The 21,976-nt window shown below is 37.1% G+C and overlaps 1 protein-coding gene and 2 non-coding genes across 3 annotated transcripts; all 3 read right to left on the bottom strand.

The window, feature by feature from the left end:
* Positions 1 to 139: 139 nt before the first annotated feature.
* Positions 140 to 15,516, bottom strand: LOC103704454 (putative galacturonosyltransferase 13). Its single transcript, XM_008787732.5, has 6 exons — positions 14,498 to 15,516; positions 12,851 to 12,909; positions 12,593 to 12,748; positions 10,293 to 10,880; positions 9,416 to 9,718; positions 140 to 995 (listed from the first exon to the last, which is right to left on the bottom strand). The coding sequence occupies exons 1-6, from the start codon at positions 14,706 to 14,708 to the stop codon at positions 708 to 710; spliced, it is 1,605 nt and encodes a 534-aa protein (XP_008785954.3). The 5' UTR covers positions 14,709 to 15,516; the 3' UTR covers positions 140 to 707.
* LOC113462555 (small nucleolar RNA Z103) lies at positions 4,855 to 4,951 on the bottom strand. Its single transcript, XR_003385122.1, has one exon. It is a non-coding gene; the product is annotated as a small nucleolar RNA Z103 (small nucleolar RNA).
* On the bottom strand, positions 5,083 to 5,189 carry LOC113462554 (small nucleolar RNA Z103). The gene has a single exon (XR_003385121.3). It is a non-coding gene; the product is annotated as a small nucleolar RNA Z103 (small nucleolar RNA).
* Positions 15,517 to 21,976: the final 6,460 nt, after the last annotated feature.

Raw genomic sequence — 21,976 nt, 5'->3', positions numbered from 1 at the left:
CCTGTACTATCCTTTAACGGCCACCATCCTCTATGAAGAGGAATACCTACAGAAGACTAAAGAAACCTTGTGACAGCATTGCCTCTTGGCTTGTGAAAGCAATGAAACAAATGATGCCCACGGCCAGAGAGAGACAGGCTAAGCAAAAGAATTATCTGCACATTTCTTATGAGTTATGAATGGTAAGAAATATCCTACAATCCCCAGATTTATATGGGGTTTCTTTCACAATAATCTCCATAACCGCTACAATCAAAAGATGATTACAGGACCAAAAAAGACTGGTGATCTAAAATAAATTATCAGATCTTGAAGAGAGAAAAAAGATGGGTAATCCAATCCATGCTTCTGTATGCGAGATCATGCAGTCTGCTGCTCCACCCATAGCAATGCAGAGAGCATCATCCGTGCCAAAAAAATGGTGTCACATCTCATAGTAGCCATCAAAGAAATACCTTACAATATGATGAAAACTGATCACTATGTAACAAAATGAACTGAACCTCCATTGCCACCAGCAATGCAGCCATTACTAATAAAGGGAAACAGCTGGGAGGGACGACTCCTGAGCTTGACAGCATCGCTCAAGGGATTGATTTCTCAACATTCTTAATGAAGATCCAGATTTTAGATGCAAAAGATTGACCATAACTACGTCTCTCCTACTACCCTCATCTCTACTTCATCCTGTCTTGCCTTCTGGTCTTTTATTGGGGCTCCAAGATATGACAGTTCCTGATGAAGTCATTGGAGTAGTTTACATGCTTTGTCCAGAATGATTGGAGATGCTTATAGCCAATCTCCAACCATGGCTTACACTGCCCATTATAATGGATCACAGCAGCCTTGCTGACACTGTCAAGGTCAGTCTTTTCCTGATAACCCAAGCCTAGCATGTGCCAAGATGGGTCGATAGGATGTATGTTGCCTCTGAATGCTATGAGCGCCGGTGGCAATGTTCCAAGCTTCCACAATGTCAGATTTGACTTCAGATTCTGCAATCCGAGAATGAGACGGGTTAAATCCAGAAATATTACAATAAAAACACAAAAATATGCAGATATATGTACGTATATGTGTGGTGTCCGTGTGCATTATCATCATTCCAAGGTAATCCGTCATACTAATGAAATATTTTGAATGGGGCTTTCCAAAAATAGCTCATCTTATTTCTATTCCAGTGTCAGATCTGTGCGTGCATTCCAGTGTGTGCATGTGTGTGTGTGCTTTCTTTTCCTTTTTTTTTTTTGCAAAAATGGTCCACTCTTTAAATCTTCGGGTGCTTTGCCCCTAGCTCCAGTGGATACACTCCAGCAATATGTCTAAGTGGATGTAAATGTGCATGCTTTTTATATCCAAAGCATTAGGTTAAAAGGGAATGCATGTATTCCTATATGAATGCATATATTTGTCTGAGTGTTGGCATACAATCACAGGCTGAAGTGACCCATGGTGTCCAGGGCAAAGGGGTCTGAAAATTTCAAAACTAGGTCCATATCTAAGAAAAGACAGAACAAAAAAAGTTGTCAAATCTTCAGAGACAAAAATAAAATCGGTCATTTCTGCAAAATTCATGCCTTGGAAATAATAGGCTGTATTTAAGTTGCAGATTTCTCAAATAATTTATAGCTTTGACTTGAGACCTACAAATATACAGTGATATCTTCTACAAAGAAGCAAACATAAAGAGAAATTAAGAAAAAAATGACCATAGAGGTCCTGAATGAGTGAGGTAACATGACTTTGGTGAAGGATGATATATTAAAGGAACAAACAAAACAACTCAACTTTTAAATACAATCTATATCGTATCTTAGTAACGGAATTGGGAGCAGTTTCGAAAGCAGGTAAGGTTGCAGGATGGAAGTTGCATGTAGAAACTTAGCAGAAGTGCCCAGGAAGCCTTTACTTGGAATAGTATAAACAGTTCAAGCATCTAATATTACTTAAAAAAAAAAACAGTATTTTATCTAACTTGTTTTCTTCTTATTATGTGAATTTGGTATTTCCAATTTAGGGGAGAAAGCATCGATTTGACTAACAATGAAATAATTCAGGAAATGATCTAAGATTGATCTAGATAGTATAAAGGAAGCAACGGTTTTTTCATCAGTACAACAGAGGGTCAAAAGTGTCAGGAAGCACAAGCAGGAAAAGATTCCAAAGCAGGTGTGCTGCATGTGGTAGAAGATTATGGTTATTAAGATCCCATTTCAACATCTATAGCCCTTATGGCTTAAATCAGCAGAAAAGGCAGCATTTACTAAGATAAATTTAAAAGAAGGCCAGAAAAGTTCATAGGGAATTTTGCAGCATATTTAAGAGAGGGAAAGGATAACTAGCACATTATCTTTGGGAGGATAATACCCTTGAGCGAAAGATGGTGCAAGTCAATGAAATATCATCAGCAGTATTTGGAAATGATGGTTCGTAGAACAGCATAGGAGGAACCATAATTGGGGATGCAAACAGGACATTTGTAATGCTTAATTCTTGTTTGCAGAAGAAAATATCATTGAAATTCCAACTAAGATAATGTTGAACTCTTATCAATATTCTAGCATTATATGTAGAATTATTCTCACAAGGAGTATATGATGGGGTGACTTCTGAACCACCGAATTACGGAAACTAGCTAAAGCAAGAAAACAATATATATCAATAAAAATTACACGCATGAATATTGAGAAAAAATGATATTATGGTGAAACATATTAAAATTAGAACTTCTATAGAATATGTTGTGTCTTATTTCAGTTTGAAATATTATTTATAAATCAAATTATATATACATAATGTAAATGGTTATCAATGGTTAAGCTCAAAAGAAAGCGAAAGGAAACATACAATATGGTTTATAATGAAATTATAGAAAAGGACCATTTTTGTTGAAATATACTAAAGGAATAATAATAAGAAGAGCAATAATTATGGAGTATGCAAACGTGCAGCTAGAATTCAGATAATTATAGTTAAGGCAGTTTAAAATGTATATATTAAGGGCCAGGATAAGATGATATACCTATTTGAAAAATTACGAAGAAAACAAGTTGATTTGAGTAAGTTGTTAATTCGGTAAGGATGAAATATGAAAAATGTCAAGAGACTAAAAGATAAGTCATATGGAACCATTTTTTTGAAAAAAAAAGAGTGCAAAAATCATACCAATTACCATGCAATATAAGCAAATGGCCAAGCTATCGGTGAGCATTGATGAATCAAAGATAAAAGAAAATAATGAAAATCATTCTGAAATAGTCAACCATGGAGACTAGAATCTTAGGTTCATTTGTTCCAAGGTAAGCAAGTACTAGACTTAACCCTGAAGTTGCAACTTTCAACCAAAAACTTTTCCCTTTTTTTAAGTGGCTAGGAAAATTTTACATGCAAATGCACGTATTGAAAATATATATATATATATTATATATATATATATATATATTATTTTTTTAATTTTAATGTACCATGTCAGATGTATAAAATATAGCTTTAACTTCAGACTTATACAATACTTTTTTTACCATTTAACATGATTTAGTCATGATTAAATTTAAAATATTTCAAATGGATCTCTAAGAGTCAGTATCAGTTTTAGATTAAGTATATTAATATTAAATCTAATGTAACTTGAGTAAACTTGATGCTCGTAGACCTCCAAAATAGAATATGGGATGTTCTGTAAACCTAAATCCAATTAAATTTGTAATTTGACTTGACTTAAGTTTGCATTATAGACCATTTATGATTTCTCATATGGCTGCTTTTCCACTTTTCTTTCTATTTTTTGAAGAGTACATATCTAGCAATGTATAAGGATTCTATTGCGTCAAGCTATTTCCTTTAAATGTTCTAACAAATGTTAACTTGAATTGGAACTATCATATCTAAATTAACCAAGAACACAGTTTGTTTACTAGTTCTACCAACTTCAACAGGTACATAACACAATATGGTTGTGGGTTACATCAAAGGATATTTGTGAAACATGTCCATTACATCAGAACCATGTAGCCTTGGAGTATTCACAAATTCGCATGAACTTGCAAACTAAACCAAGTTCATTAATAAACTCATAAAATCATATGAAGTCATACCAAGTTCATTAATAATAAAATCATATGAAGTCAGACCATCCAAAGTTGAAAGAAGTCATGTCATTCAAAGTTCAAAAGTCAAGACATTTGTCTACTAAAAATGCTAAATTTTATTAGCAAGCTTTTTAAAATAGATACTTTGCACAATATTTATCTAAATATTAGTAGTAGATTATACCATCTCATGCGCATTGTCACCATGACCAATCTCAATAAAATTATACTTGGAAGCATGGTTCGCTGTATTGGCCCGAACCAGATAGTACGGAGTGTACCGTACTGTACTGGTTCGGAACCGATACTTAGTACGGGAGGCGTATCGACACTCGATACAAAAGACCCAATACCGTACCGACATAGTGCAGTGTAGCACCAGTACAAGGTTCGGTACTGAGACGGCGAACCTTACTAGAAGCTATTCTTAGAGAATAAGGTTAAATTTTTGTCGTGATCCATTATCATTGTACCTTATCAAGATATCAATGATGCAAGTCTAGGATATGGCTAAGTAAAAGGTGGTGGCCTAGATCCATGCTGATCATGTTGGAGTTAAAGGTGGTGATTGAAGTGCTCTTTCATGGTTCTAATGAAAATTTTTGGGGATAACCATGGGATCAGAATAAGAAAGACAAAAGAGGTCAGATTTGTCTGAAGATGGACTCCAATCTAGATGGAGCAAAGTTTTGTTGCTTGCAAGAGAAAAAACCATGCATGTGATAGTATTGGTATTGGGCTTTCTAATAACTGGTTACTTGATTGAGAGGATGAAAGTCCTGGTTTGACTTTTCCAAAGAGAATGCAATGAAAAACATTATATCCAGCACCCATCATATGGTGAAAGGATTATCATTTTCCTCATGCATTCTTCCTTCTATCAAACGCCCAAAAACTATTAACAACCATTCTAGAACTTTAATTAAAAGGTTAAGAAAAAGAGAGAAAGTCTTCGAAAAATCCTAACATCAATCTGTGCTGGATGATAGAGGGCAAGGATCAGAATCTCTGAGTTGGTTTCTCTTCAAAAGATAAAAGAAAAAAAATAAAATGACAGCATAATCATAACTGAACATGTGGAGAAAAGATCATCACCTCCCTTCAGTCTCCCACATCCCACCAAGACAAAATAGCCATCAGACTTAATCCAAAAAAAAGGAAAACAGCACAGCTTTAGAAAACAAGCAGAAGAGAAATATATCTAAAAGACTAAAACTGTGAAGAAATCATGATCATGATGACCAAATCGGGAGAAAAGCAGATGATTGAGAAGAGTTTAGCGTTTGACTGATGCAGCAGCCATGAGGAGATCGTCCACTACTAATCAGCTATCTGATGCAGCGATATACATGGATATTTTAAAGTCTTTATATGATTGAGAAACTTAATGAGATTTATTGCTTCTGGAGTACAGATTTATGCAGGATATAACAATCTTTATATCATCAAAAACCTTTTGAGATCCATAATACAAATCTATGGCGATTTTAGAGCTTTTATATGATCAGGAAAATTTCCCGAATATCAGATTGGTAGACATGAGGGTTTTTTGAATTCTTTTATGAAACTTTAGATGGATAGGATTTGTTCTGCTAGACTTATGGGTCCAGATCGCTTCTAGACAGAAATTATTGACACTTTTATAGGTAGTATAGATATAGATAGGGACCAAGGTGGCAACTTGGACTTTCCAAATCCCTCTAATTACCATCTTATTTTTGGCTTAGGGGTAGCAGACTTCAAGCTTTAATGACTGGGAGAAAATAAAAATAAGGGGTTTGTGGTGGTGAAATGGATAGTGGACACTGACAAAAGGATCGGATTAAGACATGTATCCGAGCATCTGATGTAAGAAGAAGAAAAAGAAGGGACATATAGAGATTTTATTTGTTAAGGTCACCCAAGCCCCGCAATTAGGTTAAGGATATAAGACAAATAACATTCTGTATACTTACTTTAATACCTACATTCTTGGTTAATTTCTAAAAAGAATAAAACTTGCCCCTAACACCATTATGGTAGATCAAACTCACTGTTGAGAGTCTTACTCTTTACCAAACTTTTAAAGATATAACCAAAGAATTTGATAAGTATTCAAGTGTCACAACATGTATTTATTTCAGATATGTGTTTAACATGAATTCTTGGAGCTAGATGCAAATGTCCATGTAACACAGGAAGTCCCAATTATCTAGACTTGACCAACATACCTCATCCAACTTGATCATGAAACCTAACCTTATTGGATTAGATCTGGCTTGCTCCAAACTTCATCAAGTCTTACCCAACTTAACCCAACTCAGTCAAAAATTGGGATCAAACCAAGCAAACCAAACCTGACTCAATAAGACTCTACCTGACCATAGTCAAGAAGATTTCACTTTCACTACGTTCAAGCAAACACAGAGTCCATTGGAACTACAACTTGTTTGCATCAAATTGCATTTGAATAAATACTAGTAAGTAGTAACAAATTCCCCGAACTTCAGTTCTACTACTTTTGGGAGTTATGTCCATACAAATAGGCCTTCAGATAATTGACATGCTTTTGAGAGAGGATACTTGTCTAATGCCTATACTTAACGATGTGTGAAAGAAAGCACGTCATAGGAGGCACCAAAAGAAACACTACCTTACGCTTTAACTTTGTGGACATAAAAAATGTCTATCAAAAGGGCTTCTTGACAGCTTTAGAGTGAGAAAATATAGGAATATATGGGCAAGACAAATTTTCAATCATGGTGACCAAGGGGTTGCTCTTAAGCTTTCATCATATGACAGCATACAAAAATGGACAAAACAGCCAATATAATTTGGCTTCATTGGATGAAATAGAGGATTGCCCCAGGGTTTTATCTAAACACTGCACACCTTTAAGAATGAATACAACCCATGTCTATAGCAAGAAGAACTATAGTTTTTGTGGATCAACATAATTGGAAATATAGGTAAACACATGTTTGATGTGCATCATAAAGTAGTAAATTAGGATTTTATAATAAAGGAAAATAGGAGTTCCACCAACTGAAACTAAAACAAATAAATGACAGAGACTGCAAACTGAGATGATATAGATATATTATTCAACAAAGAAAAAAGTTTCACTACACTCCATTTGCCGCTCAAAGCACTAATTCTAGGTGGAAGTTGCTGATTGACCGTTACACAAGGCCCTGACTGACACACAAGTACCCCCTCGACAGCACACCAATCCCTGATTGCTATAGAGGATTGGTGCTTTGAGCAGGGAATGGAGTGGTGTGGGGTTGCACTACTCTTCCATAGTATTATACACAGGCAAGGATAATGATGTTTGAAATTGAAACAATTAAGGATGTTTAGTTAAAAGAACAGACATTTGTTGTAATTGGTCAAAGATTACCCCAATCACAGAAGAAAAGAGAGAGGCAAACATACAATTATTTAAAACCAAGGCACAGTGGATAACATGGAGGAGAACTTTTGGGGTGTCATAAAATCTTGTACTTAAGACATCAAGAGAACTTTTTATGACAATAACATTTAGTTTGGATTAGAATATTGAGCAATAGACAGGGCAAAGACACAAGCATCATGCAGATGAGAATAAGAGGTGGATAAGCTCATCAAGAAGTTTAGAAATGATTGCATTAAAAGAAATGCATGTGCTGTAGCACTAAAGATAAAGTTATGGAGAATTAAATGTTGTGGTATATTCAACAAAAATATGAGTAAGAAGGGGGCTCAGGTTAATGTTAAAAAGTCATGGACGAGAAGAGGAAGGCTGCAATTGCCTGGATGAAATTGTGAGAATGAGTTAGAAAAAATCTTAAGCTCACAAGGAGAGTAGTACTTTACAACTAAATTTTTGACATGGATTTGCATGGAAAAGTTTAGTGAAAAAGAAAAATAGCTTGCTGCTATATGTATATGGATGCACATTGACATAATTTATATATTTGTATGATACATGTCCTTGTCTAACTGCCAACCAAGATTTATATCCTGCACCTTGATAGAATAGGTGCTACAATCTTAAATAAACAATAAGAATGAACTGCACCCTACACAAGAGCAACATCCATCTGTTTCACACTGAATCCCTGATCACAATTCAAATTGAAAACCTTACCTTCTGACTAGCTATAGATATACTCCAAAAGTTATCTAAACATGTGTAAAAACACAAGGTAGTTGACTTTAATTGACTTTAATCAAACAAGGATACAGAAACAGAGGACTCATGGTTCAGTTTTCCTATCATTACACTTCTCCACAACTGAAATTAAATACTAGCATATCCTCAACCATCCCCCAATTGACATGGAACCCACAATTATTACTGATCAAATAAGAAGCTTCAGATTATCTGCGAAAGGGTTTTCACCAAAGAAATGTTTTGTGAAAGTTTGAGGTGATATTGATCCTGGTGTGTCCAATGGGCTGGGTGGGAAGATTAAGGTAATGCCATTATTTGAAAAGGGTAGCAAAAGAACATGGGCCAGACAATAGGTGGATCCAAGGCCAATTGACATTACTGTCACCATTGTAGCATTGATTCCTGCTGTGAAGTACTGAGGAAAATCATTTTGTAGATAACGACTGGCGGAGGCATCATTTCAGAGAGCAATTAAAATCAAAATACCAAGCCGAATGCTAGTATTCGGATAGCTATTTAACAACACATCAAACACATGGATCCAGGGAGGAGGGTTAGCGCATGTCTATACTTGGGACTTAGGAGTAAAAGGGTTACGGAAATATACGGTCTTTGACTTGTGAAAGTTTGAAAAAAGGATAATCCAAAATATTCTCCATGTTTCCAACAAAATTTAACTGGAGGGTGCTTTCACAAAATAATCAAATTTCTTAGGGGTACTTAAACTATAGATGAAAGAAGACTTTCTTCTTAATAATGAGATTAATAAAGTTTTGTTTTTTAAGAAAATAGTTAGTGCTGTATATGTAGAAAGAACACAAAATAAATGCAGAAAGTAAATTACTAATTTATACAAAACATGTATAAGCTCATCTAGCTACCTTTTTCAAACAAGTCTTACCTCCATTTAATTCCATCAGAGTTTGTTTAAATTTTTGATATAGCTTGTAGAAGAGAATATTTAACCAAAAAAAACACTTAATGCATGTACTGGAGTTAACCAAAATTTTCATATTAGTTAAATTTCCATTAGTTATGCTTAGTTTACTGGAACATGAGAGTACATAATCTCATTATGAGGCCAAATTCAGGAGGGGAAACAAGAAGAGAATGCAACATTTTCTAAATTGAATTTTTGGAAGTGCAGATAGAAAGAACTAAGGAGATGGCAAACGAATTGAGACATTACCTCTTTCACCCAGTAATGGTATGTGTCTCTTATGTTTGTCTTCCTCCATGCATTTAAGTCAAATATATTCATCCCATATGCCCATGCACACTCATGAGGGTCCAAATTATTGGCTACGAGAGGATGGGAGAAATTAAAATATGTCTTGAAGCGCTTAGACATCACCCATCTATCTTCACCTTTGCAAGTTTCTACAGCCCCATTTACCATTCCAGAAAGATCAATCTCCCACAATGGCGATAAATCACGCTGAATAACAACATCATCATCCAGAAATACCACCTTATTGAGGTTTGGGAAAAGCTGTTTGCACATATGACAAAGCTCTTGTTATCACCATGTGACATTTCAATGACTCAAAGTTTAAGAAACAAAGTCTTCTAAGCAAAATAAATGTGTGATTTAGAGACACAACTCAGATATTATACAATATTTCGGATTCTTCAATTTTAAATCCACAAAATTTATTAATCCAGCCAGATTGCATGGTGAGTTAGACAAACAAATTTTCTAAATTTTGCTTCCTGAGTAAAATTTTTGTCATGTTAACCTAAATAGAAAATGACTTATTGAATGAAAGATATGAACCCATATTCTGTATCTGTTTACCATTTCCCATAATAATCTTCCTCTTTCTTTTCTCAACCGGTTCTCCCCACACTTATTTTTAGCTTATTCCAATTCTTTCTTCTATTTACCATTCAGATTAAAAATGTATCTGGTCTAAGCATCTCTATTCATTACAATTTGATTATAATTTATATTAAATGCATTTCTTCAGCATCTTTTGAACTTAAAATTTCAAATTGTTATCCAAACTTGAATCTGGTCGGCATCACAGCAAAAAGAGACTAGCAATGTATGTTGACCCATTTACCTCAGGCAGGTATATGCGGAGATGATTGAGCAGGGAAATGTACTTTGGACTCCTGGCCTGCAGCTTTGAAGCAAAAAACCTTGGGTTTTCACTTGCATTGCTAGCCATCATGTGATTTCCATGATAGTGATTTCTGACACCTTGGTGATTTTCTATAGCCTCAAGAACTGGTACATTCTCTTTTGTCAACCAATCAAATTGGTGAACACCTTTCACCTCAACAATGGCAGGGGACACAGGATTCAAAGCAAACCATGAATGCATACCTGGATAAGTCTTCTTGTCAGTGATGACATGGAAGACTACCTTTTCAGGTTTTAAAGAAGATCTCACAGCTGAGGTGACCACAACAGAGGCTGCAAGAATGTTATCAGTAGCTACAATGAAATGGTAGTAAGAGTTATCTGAGAGCAAAGGTAGCAACTCAGGAGGTGGTAATTGTTTCCGGGCATGAGCATTGGATGAATACTCATCAGTCAAGCGCAAGGAGAGACAATGAAGGCCTTTCGGAATAGCAGTTGCTGCAAAATGTTTGTGCAACTGTTCTGCCAGCCTTGATCTTTTTACCTCCTTATCCATAGTTTCCATCTGCATGAATCAGAAAAAACAATGGTTCTTAGAAGATTCACTAAAATAAATTGAGCATAATAGGATACACCAAATACATAATAATCAAACGTAAGAGTTTTATTAACTAATATCACATACAAAATGGAGCGATATGATCCAGATTCCAGACCTAATTATTAGGGCCGCAAATAAAAGGGCTACACACTAAAATATACATATGTATGTACATAATGTACATACTTAAATAGAAGCTTAACAATTTTAGACTAGCAATATATCAAGCTAAATATGAAATAAGTCACTTTCAATGAATAGTTACTAGCTTTGGTTTTATGCTGCTACAGTATTGTCATATCAGTTCCTATAGTAACTATTAACTAGACCGGTACCAGGACTCGTACCGGTCGGCGGGCAGTACAGTATGATATAGATCTATACCATGCCGTTTTGGAGCATTTCGGACTCTTTTTTTTATTATTTTCAAATTTTGAACTGAAGTCAGCAAACTAATTGTTGCATTCTTTAAAGGAAAGTAAGCATATGGTTTGCTGATTTCAATTCAAAATTCAAAAATTAAAACAAAAAGTGGGAAATAGAGGACCACGATTGCGATCCTTTGCTTCATTCCCTTTCTCTCCTATTTTAAAACAAAGACGGCAGGGACCGGTATGGAACGAAGACGATGGTGTCGAGGAGACTGCACAAGAAAGAGGGAGAAGGAGGAGGAAGAGAGAGACGGAGGGCGGGGGAGATAGAGAGAGAGAGAGTGAGAGAGGGGAGAGGGAGGGAGGGAGGGAGGGAGAGGAGAGGGAGGGAGGGAGGGAGAGATGGAGGGCTTACTTAGGAGTGGTCCATGTTGGTGTCGGTCGGCCAGGGAAAGATGTGGTGAACCGTCTTAGTTAAGGACCGGTTCGGTTCAATATACCCCAAACCGTCCGGTTCGAGATGGTTCAGCGAACCATGGTAACTATTATCAATACTTTGCTATAGTAGTTCTTGACATATATCTTATAAATTTTTTAGGGACTTGATTATAAAGAGATTACTAGCACACAAGATTTCTTGTAAACATAAGCAAGCTTGCCCGGTAATCTCTTAGAAGATTCTACCACCACCACTACATACATACATACATACATACATATGTATGTATGTACGTATGTATGTACGTATGTATGTACGTATGTATGTATGCAAGAACGAATGAATGAAATATATATTACAACAAACTATTCATATTTCAAGACTTAGGCATGATTGAGTCGATTTTGTTTTTGGCTACGCTTGAAATTAATTTCAAGCCCATGAAATAGGTTTAGGCTTGGCTCAATTTAACTCAAACTGAGCTTGATTTCAGGTCATTTCAGGCCAAACTTGGGCTGCTTAGATCAACTAATGGCCCCAGAAATGGAGGAGTAACATATGCTAAAGTAGGATCACCCTCCTGCCATCCTTTAAAAAAGTAAAAATAAAACAAATGCCAAGATTTTGAAAAAAAATGGAACAATTTCTGCTAAAGTTGCTCCACATAGTAGTAAACAGAGCAACAATTTTTTCTACCAAATATTTTCAACTTGCGGTTGCAGCAAAATGGAGAATCTGAGATGCCAAGGAGATAGTACAATGTTTGTACAGATAACAAAATAACTTATGTAGAAGTGTTCATTCCTAGTAGTTTTAGAACACAATGCACCAATAAAAAACATAAACAAATACAATCAATTGCATACCGTCGCTTTCAACCTTATAGCAAATGACTTGGCATCATACTGGTTATTCTTCATTTCAGAAAGAAACTCACTGAAAGATTCTGGCAACTTCAAGCCAACTGGAATCTCCTCAGAATTTACTTGATCAAGAATCTTGTATAAATCTCTCATAAGCCTCTGCACAAGTATAGTCAAGTGATCCAAAATAAGATAGCAAATTTTACCAGGACACAACCTTCCGTTTATCACAAACCTAAACACTGAAAAACAGATAATTACCACTGAATCACCACCGCCCCTAACAAGAAACCTTGGACCTAACCGTCTTCCCAAACAATCTGGAGGAGAAAAAATGAATGTATTAAAAAGAAATGGATATGACTCACCCAGCTAGTATATATTACACAAAAGCAAGCCTCATGGTTTGCCAAAACAAGTAGGCAAGCAGATCTATTCATATAAACAGAATAAACAGTCTTAAAGATGATTGTGCATGAACACCTGAACCATTCTGAAGGTAGATTTTATTTCCATCCCACTAAAGCAAAATAGAAGGGAGGTCCTTAATGCCAGTTGAAAGAGAGTTTCTCTACAGACTATTTGAATTGGAATACGCATATACATTTACATACACACACATATACATATACACACATGCATAAATATGCTTAACTAAGATATTACAGATGGAAGAACCAATCGCCTTTCTATAAACCTTGTTGAGACTATTCTTTGTGCAGAAGACTGATTCAGCATTTTCTGAAATATGGTAAATACGGTTGGTACACGATATGAATATCCAATAATTAGAATGTCAGGCTCAAACAACTAGCTAAAAATTGGCTGCCTAATCAAAGTTCAATGCCCTAAAATGCAGCAAAGTTTGACTTAAACAAATATTAGATGAAACATTCTGTATATGGAAAAACACATAAGTGAAACATGACAACCTAATGTTGCTGGGAAAGTGACAACGAAAGAAACCATCCAAATAAATTGGACTAATAGTGAAGCTGGAATAAAAGGATAATACTTAAATACTAATGAAAAGAAGAGATAATAGTGGGAGATAAGTATCCAAATAGGAAAAGCAATTTCACATCGCAAGGGAATAGGAGAAGTGTAGGATATATATCCATACCAGACAGCTAAACATCAACGTAAAATCCATATCAAATGGCAGACAGCTCAGTGTCTACTGGAAACAAGAAAAGCATCAAATCAACCTTAAAAGTTCATGAGTAACACTATTGCAATAGTTCCAAAAGAGGACCAAGAAAGATGAAGCCAAGAGACCAGCTCAATTAATACAGATGGGAAGGGAAGTGGGATACACAACAAACAACATCAGAAAAAACACCACAATCCCAAAACCCGATATGCTAGCAGGATTTTTATTCACCCCAATTCCAAAAGCATCTCGACACAGCAAATGCAAGCACCATAATAAAATAAAATAAAATAAAATAGAGTATTGAGACTGCTTCAAGCACCAAGAATGAAAAAACATCAATAAATCGCAGGTCAAACTAAACCAGGCTATTCAGATTCCAGATCAATCAAACAAAATACACAAATTTAAGCTCATCGCAGCAATCTAAACCCAACCAAGATACATTGTGAAACCAAATTAACCCAATACCATGTATAAGAAGCCAGGACAACTAAGACTAGAAAATTACCAAGACCCAGATCGAGAGCCAAGGACTCAATAACACAAAAAAATAATAACTTGGCAACCAAGTAGCAGTTCAGATTCAAAAATCAACCAAAATTCTACCACAAAAGGAACAAATCATCTGCCAATTCAAAGACTGAGATGCATGAATATATGAAGTATAAAACCTCAATAATTCAAAGCCGAATATATATTAAATCATGGCGAGGCCTCGGGCGACCAATTAAAGAAGAACTCGAAGAGCTTACTGAAGGAGGAGCACTTGTTGACGCCCTCGAGCGTGACGACGGCTGTGAGGATGAAGACGAAGGGGAGGAGGAAGGCGAGGATGAGGATGGTGTGGAAGAGGGTCCGGTAGGAGATGTGGCGAGCTGCGACCTTGACCTTCATCAAGTCGAGGAACCCATTGCTGCTCGATATCGTGATGCTTCTCATGCTCGGCGAGAACCGTATCTGCATCGTAGCAGCCGACGCCGCCACGCCCTCCGCCGCCTCCGCCCTTCTTCGCCGCCCGTCGTCGTCGTCGTCGCCGCGACGTCGCCGGCGGTTCTAACCGCTGCCCATGCAAGAAAATCGCCGGGGCGGGCGGCCTTGAGATCGAGGGGAGGAGGGGGAGAGCGACCGCCGGAGGGAGCCAAGATTGGATTTTTCCGGCGTCGCCGGATCCGGCATTGGATTCTATAATAAGAAATATAGGAATTTTTCGGGAGAAAGGGCAAAAAAAAAAAAATTAAGAACGATTGGTTTTGCTTTTCTTCGGGTGGATTTTTTTTTCCTTTTCTTGTCCCGAGATCTTGCTTAGGAAAGAAAAAAGGAATGAGTCAAAAGGAAATTGGATGACACATAATTGCAAGATTTCATGGATTTTTCTTCTGTGTTTTCTTGCAGAAGTCAAAAGACTCAAAACCGCGTATAAGGAGAGGAGCGGAGGGCGATAGAGAGAAAGAGAGAGGAAGGAGAAACGAAGTGGGGGGGGCGCGGGGCAAGGGCCTAAAATTAGGGAAGGTGATGCGGAGTATAATTAATTGAAGGGAATTGAAGGTTTGACCTGAGGATAATTCTAGGGACAAGCAAGACGATCCCAGAGAAGGAATAAGGGATGGCCAAGCTTATAGGGGTCCTACCCATTTGGAAGATATAGAGAGGGATAGGATTTTGATGCAATTGTTTAAGTTTGGCTTAAAGATCAAATGGGAGTGTAGTTTGGGGACCCTTTTCTCTTTGGCTGTGGGCAGCTAGATTGGGTTAGAGTCCAGCTATTGCTGATACATTGCAAAATGGAAGTTTGTATGCATTTCTAGCTTTAAGAGCTGTCCAAATGTTGCAATGTCAACCTCCTATAATTGAGATTTGGTTGAGCTGCAGTGGTTGAGGACAAAATACAGCCATTGCTTGATGTGATTCTAAATTTTATGCAAGGATTTCTATAATTTAGTGACCGATGGGCTGAGGTTGACTCATAAGGCAAGACTAGCCTTAAATCTCAATAATGCAAACTATATTCTTAATTAATATAGCAATAAATTTATATAGACAATCCAAAACTCTAATAAAACTTTGTATAAAGACAAAATAATGAAGTCGACATAAAATTCTAATTTTACACTCCATGAAATTCTGGTACTAAAGTCCATATAACAATAAAATTCTCTTATTTTCAAATAAAATAAAATTTTCTAATTTATATATTTTTAGAAGTGCGTCTAGATTTTTTGTTAGACAGTCCTCCATCAAATACAAATTGTATACAAAAAAAAAAAGAGTAATTTGAACCTCTTTTGTCAAAGATGCTTCTACATAGTATACGATATTCTTTTAACCATTTGAAGCAATTTTCGTCGCACCATGTATTACATCAAATTCCCAAAAAATACTTTTGCTCTATTTTCAACCAATTCGATCGCATCAGGTGGTTCCTTGTGAAAACTCTAATCAAGAAAAGATCATGTAGGATAATCCATCCTAGTTTGAAAAAAAAAACTGGAAGGAAGAAAGAAAGAAAAGATGACCATGATAGGTCATTCAATAAAAATGGCAGAAAAATTAAAGCTTATGAGAAGAGTTAAAATAAATATTCTGAATGAAGTGGGTTTGACATAAAAAGTCTATTTAATTAGCTAAGGATTATAAAGAATGATTAATCAACCGTCGACAATGGTAGAAAGAGGATTATAAAAAAAAACATCATGCAAGACTCTATAATGTATATACTCATAGAACTTCGCTTTCTTTTTTCGGAGGGCAGGACTCATGCAATTATGCATGCCATGGACAGGGAATGCAAGAAAGACTCCATGCAGGCTTCTGCATTTAAGATTTGTACATACTCCACGCATACACAAGAGCTCAGCCTGATTTTTGCATTTGCAGGGTAGCTACACATTTTCTTCCGTAGGCCTTTACTTAATGGTTGCTTATTAAGTGCCACTCATGCCTACTGCAACAACCCAAAATATCTAGCCGCAAGGTATTCTTTGGGTTCCTTAATTCTGTATAAGTACTCAAGATCTACCTAGCAAATAACCGATATGAGACTAAACACACGCCCGTACGGGTCCTCACATACTCCCCCCGTTTAAGCTCTAACATCCTCGTTAGGCTAAGGGTTCAAATCCATTCAAATCGAATCACAAACACCACGATCGGCCCGTGGTCAGCTCCAATGGATTCGTGCTGCAGTGTCCCATAGTCCACATAGACTATGGGCTGGGTCGGGTCTGATACCATTTGTAACAATCCAGGACCTCATCCAAAATGGCTAGCCAGAAGATATTATTTGGGTTCCTTGATTCTGTATAAGTACTCAAGATCTACCCAACAAATAACCGATGTGGGACCAAACACATGCCCGTACGGATCTTCACACCTACTGAACAAGAAAACCATGTTTGGTCTAGGATTGGTTGAATGGTGTGCAGGATTAATGGATGCACATGCTCTGTCTGAACTTTTTTCTTTTTTCTGCTGACCATGCATTGTTAAAACAAGATCTGGCCACAAGTATGGGTTGGGCACATGCCTTGCACTCCTTAATTAAGGGGCTCCAAATGTTGCTGGTGGTGAATATTTGTTTTATTTATTTGATCCTCTTGGATGTTTCATTAGTCCCATGGAAAGGCTTTCTGCTTGGTTTATGTTCTTTTGCATGCTGAAGTGGTTCTGTCCAAGCTGGGACCCTAATCTTTTGTTACGCCAGATCTGCTGCGTTTCGTTGCCGCCTAAGAATCTAAGAGAGATTGATATGTTGGCGGTTACTAGAATTCTATTCAACTTCTAAAACTAATATGGATATGATTGAAGATATAGCTTAGGTAGAGAAAAGAGGTGAGCAAAAATTATGTATCAGTAACCATGACCAATATTACTCTCAAATACTAGCATAATGGCATTTGCCTTTTTGTCAGAATTTCATGAAATGTGCTGTATTTTAGATCATTTATATTTAGATACAAGCGATTTCAAGTTTCCCTTGTTATTTTCATTTAAGCATTCATCTTAATTCTAATCTCATCATTGAAGACCTTATCAATTAAATACTTACCACAGCAACCTTTTTTTCCTTTTTTCTTTCTTTTCTTTTTCTTAAGAGAGAGCACCAATGCACCTAGTTAGCAGGCTTATAATTGATGACAGATTTAAGGTTAGAGGTGACCTTGGAGTAAGCCCACTGCAGTGGACACTTACCATGGGTAAATCCTGAGTGAAATCTGAGCCTTGATGCAAAAAAGTTATGGAGAACATTGTATACAGCATTAATAGTTTAGGGACAAGGTCCGGTCATGTCCTTGCTATCCTGAACCAGGCAATGTGGCTCAGTACCAAAGCATCCAACTGATTGAAAAGATGTACTTCAATGCCACTGGTTGGTCTGGTGGAGGGACCCTTTCCTGTCTGCTTCATTGACTAGCACCTCACACAGAGGCTACAAGATCAGATGTCCACACTTCAGTTGGATATATTGTCAGGATATTTCTTCTTGATGAGAACCCAATGCTAGGTTGCAGTTATTTTTTCCTTCATGGTTTTAGCAGTTGATATCATTGCTTCTGCCTTTAGCTAGCCTATGCAGGGATGGTGATGGAAAGAAGGAACCAAGGATAGGTGGAAAGTAGAGGCAAAGCTCTGCCATACACATTGAGGGAAAAATAACTAGTAACATCTGGAGAGGCTACTGTTTTAGTTGGTCATTCATAAGATTGCATAGTATAAAGCTTCTCAATCCATCAGTGGAAGCTCAGCAGATGACAATGGATAGCCACTTTGATCACATAGAGCCATTCTTTCACAGCTTAAAAGGAGATTGGAGCCACTTTTAATGCCTTCTTTAGCTTTCAAAACAATAGCATCCCTTCCATTACTCAGTCAAGTAAACATAGCTACAGCTATTGGAAATGAGAAAAGCATGGCAGTAGACTGTGGAGTGTGAAGGAACTCAGTCAAGTAACAACCAACTGCAAGTAAGAAGGAACTCAGAGGTTTCTTCATATACTCATCACAATTTCACTTTACCTCCTATATGTGAAATGCTAGATTCTCTGACTTATTAAAAGGTTTGGCATTTCCATCCATGAGGAAACTCTGTTGGCCGAGTCCCACCTTATGTGAGGTGGGACCCAGCAATTTAAATAAAAAAAAAAGAAAAAAAAAGGAAACAAAAAGAGGGAAAAGAGGGGTTAGGGTTAATTATTTTTTTTGAGGTCGGATGAGAAGAAAACAAAAGAAGGTAGCCGTCTTGGGAGAAGTGGTTGTGGAATCCATCTCAAGGAGGAGGTGAAGATCTTATTCAAGGCATTTCAAGAGGAAGAAGAACCTTGTGCAAACCTACACTCGGTGAGATTGTTCTCATTTTTTTATTGGAGCCTAAACTCTTTTTCATATAAACTCTTTGTTTGTGATCCAAGGAAGAGATCCTTGATGTATGTGATCCTCTAGCTTAGCCTAGAGAAGATACTTTGTAAGCCCATTATTGTTGATAGTGGAGGTTTGTGGTGGACTTAGGTCTGGTGGTTTTTTCTCCTCATATTGGAGGGTTTTCCACCTAAAAATTCTTGTCTCTTTCTTGTGGTTTGTTTTTTTTTGGTGGTTCTTACATTGATTAATTATTGTGGTATTCTCATTCTACTCACACAAAGATAGGAAAGTTTTCATCTAGTGAAGGGGTCTTTCCTAACAAGTGGTATCAGAGCAAGGTTTTGTGCCTACAAGGTGTTTGATAAAATTCTTGTGTGACTCGAATGGAGGATTCTATGGGAGGCATGATTAAATTGACATCTTCCAACTATGCCATTTGGAAACCTAGGATGGAGGATATCCTTTATTGTAAGGATTTGTATGAACCTATCCATGGAGATGAGGCTAGGCCAAAAGAGAAGACTGACAAGGAATGGGAGATAATGAATAGAAAGACAGTTGCACAAATTAGACAATGGGTTGATCAGACTGTGTTTCATCATGTTGCTCAAGAAACCAATGCCTTCTCTTTGTGGAAGAAATTAGAGGCCATGTATGAGAGAAAGACTGCACAGAATAAAGCCTCTTTGATTAGAAGGCTTGTCAACTTGAAGTATAAAGATGGGAAAAGTGTGACAGAACACTTGAATGACTTCCAAGGCTTGGTGAATCAGTTGACTACTATGAAGCTTGTCCTAGATGAGGAGTTGCAGGCTTTGTTACTTCTTAGTTCTTTGCCAGACAGTTGGGAGACTCTTGTGGTGTCTCTAAGCAATTCTGCACCTGACGGCAAGGTCACTTTGGATATGGTAAAGGATAGCATGCTAAATGAAGAGGTTAGAAGAAAGGAACAGGGAATATCTCCTGAAGCTGAGGCTTTTGTGACAGAAAGAAGAGGTAGAAGCAAAAGCAAGTATCCTTACAATAGAGATAAATCCAGGGGCAGGTCAAAGTCAAGAAAAGGCATAAAATGCTATCATTGTGGCAAACTAGGACACATAAAAAGAGAGTGCAGAGCATTGAAAAGAGAGCAGAACACAGAAAAAGGCGAAGCAAAGACAGAGGAAAAGGATGTTACAGCAGTTGCAGCTGATGCAGATGTCATTGTTGTTAGTGATGGTTGTGTCAACCTTGCATATGAAGATAGTAACTGGGTGATTGATTCTGGTGCTTCTTTTCATATCACTCCACATGGTGGTTTCTTCACATCCTATACTTCTGGTGATTTTGGTTGTGTTAGGATGGGAAATGATGGTTTATCCAAAATTGTTGGCATGGGGAGTGTATGTTTAGAGACCAATACAGGGTGCAAGTTGCTACTCAAAGATGTTAGACATGTTCCGGATATCCGCCTCAATTTAATCTCCACCGGCAAGCTTGATGATGAAGGTTATAGCAATCATTTTGGTGAAGGAAAATGGAAGCTCACAAAAGGCTCTTTGTTGATAGCAAGAGGAAAGAAAAATAATACTCTCTACATGATGCAAGCAAAGCTAAAGAAAGGAGAGGTGAATACAATTGATGATGATTTCTCTACAAAGCTTTGGCACAAAAGGCTTGGGCACATGAGTGAGAAAGGACTTCAAATTCTAGCCAAGAAGGAGTTGCTACCAAATACCAAAGGTGTGTCTTTGAAAACTTGTGTTGATTGTTTAGCCGGAAAACAACATAGAGTTGCATTTCATAGAACACCTATATCTAGAAAAATTAACATTCTAGATTTGATACATAGTGATGTATGCATGATGGATAGTAGAACTCTTGGTGGTGCACTTTATTTTGTTACCTTTATTGATGATCATTCTAGAAAGGTATGGGCTTTTGCTTTGAAATCCAAGGATCAAGTCTTGGATATATTTAAACACTTTCATGTCATGGTTGAAAGAGAGACATGCAAGAAGCTAAAGTGCATCAGGGCAGATAATGGAGGTGAGTACAGAGGGCCATTTGAAAAATATTGCAAAGACTATGGCATTAAGCTCCAAAAGACAGTTCCTAAAACACCGCAAGAAAATGGAGTTGCAGAGAGAATGAATAGAACAATTGTAGAGAGAATCAGATGTATGCTCTCTCATGCAAAGTTGCCAAAACCATTTTGGGGTGAAGCTATGAGGACTGCAGTGGATTTGATCAACCTTTCTCCATCGGCTCCTTTGGATGGTGATGTGCCAGAAAGAGTTTGGACAGGAAAAGATGTATCCTACAGTCATTTGAAGGTGTTTGGATGCAAGACATTTGTTCACATTCCAAAAGATGAAAGGTCTAAGCTTGATGGAAAGTCTAAAGAATGTATTTTCTTAGGTTATGGCCATGAAGAATTTGGATACAGGTTGTGGGATCCAAAAGACAAAAAGGTGATCAGGAGTAGAGATGTTGTCTTCTTTGAAGATCAGTTTATTGAAGACTTTGGAAAGCAAGAGAAGCCGAAGTATTTGAACAGTTCTCCAATTAATCTTGATCCAGTTCCTCCACCTATGGTCCATGATGATGATAGAAGAGATGTGCAGGATGACAGTGAGCATAGTGATACAGGTGCTAGTGAGGGTTCTACAGGTGATAATGGTCACAGTGAAGCTTCAGAATATGGTGAACTATCAAGTCAGTCTGAAATGACAGAACCAGAGGTCAGAAGGTCTATTAGACAGCACAGAGCATCATCTAGATATCCTGCTTCAGAGTATGTTTTTCTTACAGATGAGGGGGAGCCAGAATGCATCCAAGAAGTGCAGAATCATAAGGACAAGGATAAATGGTTTCAAGCTATGCAAGAAGAAATA

Source organism: Phoenix dactylifera, chromosome 9, assembly GCF_051530095.1.
Source record: "Phoenix dactylifera cultivar Ajwa chromosome 9, Ajwa_hap1_PhDact_Kaust_v1.1, whole genome shotgun sequence".
In the NCBI taxonomy this organism is placed as follows: Eukaryota; Viridiplantae; Streptophyta; class Magnoliopsida; order Arecales; family Arecaceae; genus Phoenix; species Phoenix dactylifera.
The sequence above is the reverse complement of the archived record's forward strand: the minus strand, read 5'-3'. Positions and strand labels throughout refer to the sequence as shown.